We start from the raw sequence: 7500 nt of genomic DNA on the forward strand, positions 1-7500 counted from the left end.
AAAATGTACCAGTAAGTTGCTAGTAATTTTATTTGTTTGCCTTAACATCAGCAGGTATTGTTTATATATTCCATATAATTATAGTTTCAGGAACTGGGGCCAGATGTCGCCTAATTTCCTTGTTTCATTTGTTTATTATTATTTTCACACAGGTAGGCTCATACGAACATTAGGTAGAGCCCCAGATTAATAGACTTTATTCCACACAAACCAGTTATTGCTGAAATGCAATGTTCAAGTGTAGCCATTTCATCAACAATAATATTATTGGTATTATAGTAAAATTAACTTATTAAACCAAGGGTCCATAACCCAAGAGTAAGAATCTGGTATCAGGTTTGCCCCTATTAGCGTCAGAAAAGTGTCTATTTTTCAGGCCTTCTGATATTACGCGATGGTGCGATTTCGCACAATCAACCTCAAATCGCATCCGATCGCACAATTCACGAAAAATCGCATAATTCACAAAAGGACGCACAAAATTCATAAAATGAAACATAAACCAAGACGTTTCTTAGAAATTCCTGCATAAATACGCCATTTTTAAGATGATTTATCTTGGAAAAAGGCTAAAAAACCTATGTCACCTTCGATTTCGTAAACATTGGAAGTTCAAGGCTTTATTTTTCATGTCGGGGACCTGGTACGAGTCTCCTTCTATTGGTGCAACACAAACACGTCCTTATATACACACCACTGAAATGACACTGTTGCCTTCTCTTATAGAAGAGATTTGTGAAAAAAAAGCGAAGTTGTAAGTTTTTCGGCAAAATGTAGTTTCTTTCGTTGAAAACTGATAAAAACTTACTCATGGATAAGTTTGTTGTGAAAACGCTCGCTTTTTCTTTGACGAAGAAGGGAGTTCCCACATTCCGCCCAATCTGACAGCTCACGATCGAGCAAGAAAGTACCTCACAGGTACGCTCCACATGGACGATGAACTGATGTTTTTCTCGTCGTGCAATATTAGGGCCTTTTATACGAGAGAAAATAAGCCGCGGCTTACTCTGGCCACGGTGTACAAAATACGGAAAAGGAACTATTTATACGAATATATTCCCAGGTCAATATAAGCTGCGGCTTGAAAAAGACCTGAACGTAGATTTTGTACCATTTATATGGGGTGAACATTCGAGTCTTCTGTAAGCCGCGGCCAGAGAAAGCCGCGGCTTATTTTCTCTCGTATAAATGGGGGCATGGCCCTATTGTGATTGACCATCTTCGGAAGTTCGTGGTTGACGAGCACCTTGATCATTCATTTGGCATGTTAGCTGTGTCCTTTCAACTTTTAACGTGGTGCACCGGTAGTGCAGAAGACGTCATTTTTTCTATTTATCCCAACTAATGTCGATCGAGATACATAATTACTGTTCCTTTGTGTTCAAAATGTCTTTAGGGCAGCAAAAAAGTGTTTTTCTTAACCTGAAACCTTATAAAACAAGCTCAAAATTGCTGAGAAAAAAATCGCATAATTTACATTATTTATCGCATAATTGGCCTTTCTAATTGCACAATCTGCCCTGAAAAAATCGCATAATTTGCATTTTTTAATCGCACCCTGTCAGAAGGCCTGATTTTTAAACCAAAATTTGCAGGAAAATAAACAGTAGACCAAAATATTGTACCAAATTCAAATCTCCCAGGGTTTTAACCGATAACAAGATTCTGTGCGTAAACTGTATTTGCATAACATAATGTAGCATAATTTCACATTTAATTGATATGGAAACACCTGGAACAAAATATTTTTTTCCCAAAGGGTTTGAATTGGGTACAACATTAAGTTAGCCAAATAATTTGGTCTGTTGTTTTATTTTCCCTACATGATTTAAAAATAGACACTTTGCTGAGGCTGATGGAGACAAGGCCTATTTGGTTAAATCTCACTCTTGGGTAGATGGACTCTTGCTTAAAACTTAACAAATGCACCAAAATTCTTCTTAATGAAATCAGCTTGAAGGCTGGAGATTAAACATTGTGTGCATGGAATGGCTTAATTTCTTTTATAAAAAAAAACTTGTTCAGATGAGAGCAAGAGGTCCTGGAACAACAGTCCTTCTGAGGACCACTCTCACCAGTAGGGGAGAAGCCGGTCTCTGGCGTTACACTACCATCTGTATTGTCAGAAATTTGCCTCCTGCCTCCAGCTACTCTGCCTTAATTTTCACTCAAACCCTTGTAAAAGACAAGAGTGACCCCCGCTTACATTGATTAGCCCCAGCATCTTCTTCAAACGGTTATCGAAACCCCTGCACTTGGACAATCTTTCTTCATCTTGAGTTTTTGTGTGACTCCTGGCTTCAAACCATTTGCTATTTGATTGTTTTATGCTTGACCTTCTCGTCTTTACAAAGTTAATTTTCCTCTTTTATTTGCAGTATGAGACTATAAATGAATTTCTCAATCGCACATTGACATCAAGGCTGGGAATTCGCATGTTAGCAGAACACCATTTGGCTCTTAGCATCGATAAGGTAAATTACTCCTGTCCTAAGTGTAAGAAATGCTGTAAGTATTAATTTTTCTATATCATTTATGATAGCAAGTTTCTTAAGAGTTCTTAAAATAAAGATTGATGCAGTTAAATGCTCTTTAACGGAGTTAACAACTAGGAGCACAAGTTTTACCTTCGCGGTCAGCGGTTTGTTAGATATGCGCATGTGCCAGGATTCTTCGTGTTCTTGGTCCATAGGGCGTTGTAGCAGTTTTGTTGGCGTTTTAGTCTGTGTTTTCTGAGCGTTAGCGTTTTCCTGAGAATGGGAATTCCTTGGAGGCTGTCTCCCCTCCCCCTATCTTTCTTTCCACTGCCAGTATCGGTGTGATGGGTGCCTGTTTTCTTCTTCCGTGTGGGGGCTCATGGCTGGGTTGCCTGGATTTGCCAGCCATGGGAGCGGTCTCCATCTCTCCATCTCTCAGGCACCCAACCTCCACTTTGCGAGGCAGTTGTTAATGTGTGTTTTTTTTTATTATTTTCCATTTTAGCCAAATTACATTGGCATTATCTGCACTGGTCTTAACTTCAGACAGATTATTGAAAGGTCTGGTGATTTTGCCAGGTACGTTTTGTGGTTGTCCTTGCCAACAATGATTTTGTTTTGTGTGTGGAAGACTGATTTAACCCATTCAATTTGACACCTCAAACGCCCTAGGAAGCCCACAGTTGACAAGTAAAATTGTCTGGCATTAGACAAAATGAAATCTGTCAAGTGTCACTCCCAGGGGTCAATGGGCTCATGAAATTTGGAGAAATAACTCAACAAGGCCAATGGATTCTTGACTTTTGTTTTATGGCACGTAGTGACAGTAAAGCACTGTTAATAGGTGACAGGAGTTTTTAACTTTCAACTCTGCCAGCTGAATAATGTCAATTGTTTCAACAGGAAAGTTTGTGAACACACTTATGGTGTAGCTCCAGGGCTTATCGTTAATGGTCACACCCAAGCTGTTTTTCCATATATTCCTGCCCCACTAGAGTATATCCTTCAAGAGCTGTTGAAAAATGCCATGAGGTAAATGTATAGTTTCAAAGGCAGTGACAGTAGGTTGTTGCCGGTAACTTTGTAAAAAGCATGAGTTATTTTCTTCTTGTAGCCCTCATAATGTGCTCGAGTGAGAATGATATGTGTAATGTAAATTTGGATTCGAGATTCCAGAATTTTTGGTGGGAAACCAAGAAATCCACATTTCGGATGCTTGAATCAAGCTAAAGGAATCCACTGTTGTCTTTGTCACTGGAGATAACTACCGTAACTAGCAGGGCTCAAAATCAAGAATAAATAAAGTCGCAATTTTGTGACAAGCTATAAAAATTAGTTGCAAGTTCACAAATTTTAGCCGCAAATTGTTCGCAAGTAATTGTCAGTCATCATTGAATAATAATGTTGCCTGCTGTTTAACAAGACAAAATATGAGCCTGCAGTTATACATATGTGTAAATTAACCGCTGAAAATGGCGAATGTTTGAGGGAATGGTGTTGTCCATGTAATATTGCAGCTAAATTACACTACAATTTTGCCCCATATCTTGACATTGAAACAAATTATTATTACTATTATTTCATAATGTATTGGTTGCAATTTCAAGCCCAGACTAGGGGTGCATGTGGGTGTGTTTGATGTCTGAATTATCTAGAATGCTGAAACAAGATCCCTTGATTTCCTTATTCGGCAAGGATCTTTAAATACACGCCTGTTTACCATATTGGTAAAAAATTATTGTTGTGGATTAATTTTGTTTTTTCCCTCTAGGGCTAGTGTGGAGCAACACCTAGACAACCGGTCAGAAGTACCTAATGTTGTGGTCACCTTATGCAGTAATGATACAGAGTTCTTTGTGAGGTAATAATAATTACTGTGATTTTCGTAATTCTGCAGAATCTCATTGGCGCATGAAGATGAGGAATGTCGAAAACATCATCAACCTCTTTTTTTGTCATATGACATCCATTGCCCTCGGTTCCCAATTACTCCAATCCAAAATCCCAGCACTGTACTTCACTACACCTATAGCCCATGCATTTATTGCGCACCGGTAGCTCAGTTGGTTGAGCATCAGGCCGTCATGTGGGAAGTCGTGAGTTCGACTCCGGCCGGACCAACACTCAGGGTCTTAAAATAACTGAGGAGAAAGTGCTGCCTTTGTAATTACATCTGCAAATGGTTAGACTTTCAAGTCTTCTCGGATAAGGATTGTAAACTGGAGGTCCCGTCTCATAGCCCTGGTTGGAAATAAAATAGTATGGGACGTTAAAGAACCCACTCACTATTCGATAACAGTAGGGGACGTAGACCCCGGTGTTGTGGTCTGACCTTATCTGGACAAGGGCATCTCTCACTTCCTAAAATTAATTGTAAACTGTGTAACAAGCAGTCTGGCTCAAGTCCCCCACAAAGCATTGTGAATTATTCCTGAAAAGCCCCCAGGGGAGAGACTAATAGATTCACTTCACTTCACCTTAATCAAACGATTTTTCAACCTGATCCTTCCCAAACTTGTACTCCAATGTTTTCCCTTTTTAACAACATGGTGAGAGGGATCATCCCAGGAACAAACAACAGTGGAGACAAGGAGTCTCCCTGGAATATTCCACGTTTGATATCCTCTTTCCCCAACACTTCCCCATTTGAGATCAACACAGTTTTTCAATCGCTCATACTACCTCATAACAAATTCTTCACAGTCTGCTACTTCACCGTGTCCAACATTTCCAGACATGAATGCTGCACCATATCATGTGCCATCCGATAATCTATCCGCCCCATCGCCAAACAGGCACCTTTTCTTCGCGTGAGCCTCCCTTAACACTGCCTGGTCTATCAACAACTAATCCTTTTCACCCCACGACCTCTTCCTACACCCCATCCTACACTACTTCTGCGCATCCGGAAACGACCTATAACCCTGCAAATTTCCATACAGCTTCTCCGCCAATATCTCATTGAGTAGCTTCCACATCAACGGCAAACATCCACGTCTACATGTTCCAACACTCGGCGAAGTCCCTTTTTGACTTGTGACTGTTTCTGCTTAGGTGGCCTCGTACACCATAAGCTTTTTTGAGACATCACTGCCAAGCCAGCCACGTCTACTGGAGAGAACAGGACAGTCACAACAACGGGGACTCCGTCCCCTATTCTTCTCGAATAGTGTGTGGGTTCTTTAACATCCCACAGGGAACTTATGAACATAGAAGATATTTGTGACATGGGGCCTACGGTTTATTGTCCTCATCCGAGAAGACTTGAAAGTCTAACCATTTGTATATGAAATTACTAAGGCAGCGCTTTCTCTTCAGTTATTTTAAGATCATGAACGTTGATCCGGCTGGTGTTTGAATGACAGCCCGATGGCCAACCAACTGAGCCACCGGTGCACGACCGCGGTCAATAATGCTAACCGCTGTTTCCTTGGAACGATCCTTCTCTATCAACACCATCTTCCCCTTTACCATCCACTGTCCAAACAACCCTCCAAACTCTCCAAAATTAACCCATTTAATGACTTAAACCTATTAAACCAAAACCCCCTTACACCATGCTAACCTGGAGCCTTCCAATTCGCCATCTTCCGAAGTCCACATTTTCGACACCAATCTTCACTTCCTCTTGCTTCCTCTTGGGTGCAGGGATCGCGCAGTGGTGAGAGCGGTGGGTTGGGCATCTGACTCTGGTTATTCTTGATTAAGGTGTTCTGTCTAAGACCGTCATCATCGAGAAAAGTCACAAACTTCTGCATAACCACTTTGACCTCTCCATTGATGCCAGCCATCTTCCCTCACCATCCTGTCCTCTAGCCCTCTCCTCGTCCTCAACACCAACTTGAACAATCCAGCTTCTCCACAGTCACCTTGACCCTCTGTCAATACCCTCGACCACCATGTCTTCCTCCTCCCAAAATCCTTTCCTCACAGCCTCTGACTCTGTAACAGCTCCATTCGCACCAGACTCACATCCTTCGCTTTCAGCATCAAATCCCACGAACTCTTCCTCCTCATCACTTTGTCCAAACAACTTATTCTAATCGGCTTCGTTGATCACCCTCTTCTTATGCTTTGCATCCTCTCAATCTCACTGATTCCTCTCTCCATCTTAGTCAACAGCATTATTTAGTTCGATGGGTTTGAACTATGAGATCAAACTCGGCTCTCCCCACACACTCAACTTTCTCGTCCCACAAAGGCTTCACCTTCTTGATGTACCTTCTCGTCTTCTTCCCACCACTACTGACAATACACTCCCACGACACCTTCCTCTCCTCATGCATCGTTTGACACTTGTTCTTCCCTCTCTTTCCAGCCTTTCTACTTTTCCCAACCACACCATCAACCAAACCGTTACAGCTATTGGTCCCTCCCTTCCCACCACGATCAAAACTTTCAAGAGAGGTCTTTCCTCGTCAGTGGGGTTTAAAGCAGCACCAGGCTCGTCCGCCTCTCGGGAACCTAGCCTTTTCTGACAGCACTTGCTCATGCTGGAAAAGTCTCGAGAAACGCTATGAAGCCATTCAACAGTAACTTGCCTTTCGATTCAATATCAAATCTCTCGGTCGTACGTTCAGTTCTCCCGTTAGATATATCCACCGGTAACACTATAGAAGGAGTACTAGCAATAATAAAATCATCATCGTCGTCATCACTTTATTTCGGTCTCAGTCTTATCTAGCTGAATGCAAGTGCCCTACAAATTGAGGAGTTATTAAATTAAAACAAATGATATGACATTAAAGCAAACAAAATCAAATGATGGTTTTGAGGGAGAGAGGAGAACTTGAGTACCCGCAGGAAAAACCCCTGAGAGCAAAGTAAACAAACAACAAACTCAACCCATATACAACCTTGAGTCCAGGATTCGAACTTACGCCCCATTGGGGGACGGGGAGAGCACTCACCACTGCACCAGCTGCGCTTCCCCAGCAATGATTCTAAGTGAATGGGGGACGGGATATTGGATAAAGTACATCCCCTACTAGCTTAACTCCATTTCTGACCTACTTGGTTTTTT

General features: G+C 41.6%; 1 protein-coding gene across 1 annotated transcript in view; it reads left to right on the forward strand.

Moving 5' to 3' along the window:
* Nucleotides 1-7500, forward strand: part of LOC137976462 (branched-chain alpha-ketoacid dehydrogenase kinase-like) — a 13323-nt gene that overhangs the window by 5063 nt on the left and 760 nt on the right. The window contains exons 5-9 of the mRNA XM_068823824.1: nt 1-11; nt 2379-2474; nt 2983-3056; nt 3381-3509; nt 4249-4338. The exon at nt 1-11 is cut by the window's left edge and continues 109 nt beyond it. Coding sequence (XP_068679925.1) covers nt 1-11; nt 2379-2474; nt 2983-3056; nt 3381-3509; nt 4249-4338 — 400 coding nt within the window. The remainder of the gene's footprint in view (nt 12-2378; nt 2475-2982; nt 3057-3380; nt 3510-4248; nt 4339-7500) is intronic.

This window comes from Montipora foliosa, chromosome 11, assembly GCF_036669935.1.
Source record: "Montipora foliosa isolate CH-2021 chromosome 11, ASM3666993v2, whole genome shotgun sequence".
Lineage (NCBI taxonomy): Eukaryota > Metazoa > Cnidaria > Anthozoa > Scleractinia > Acroporidae > Montipora > Montipora foliosa.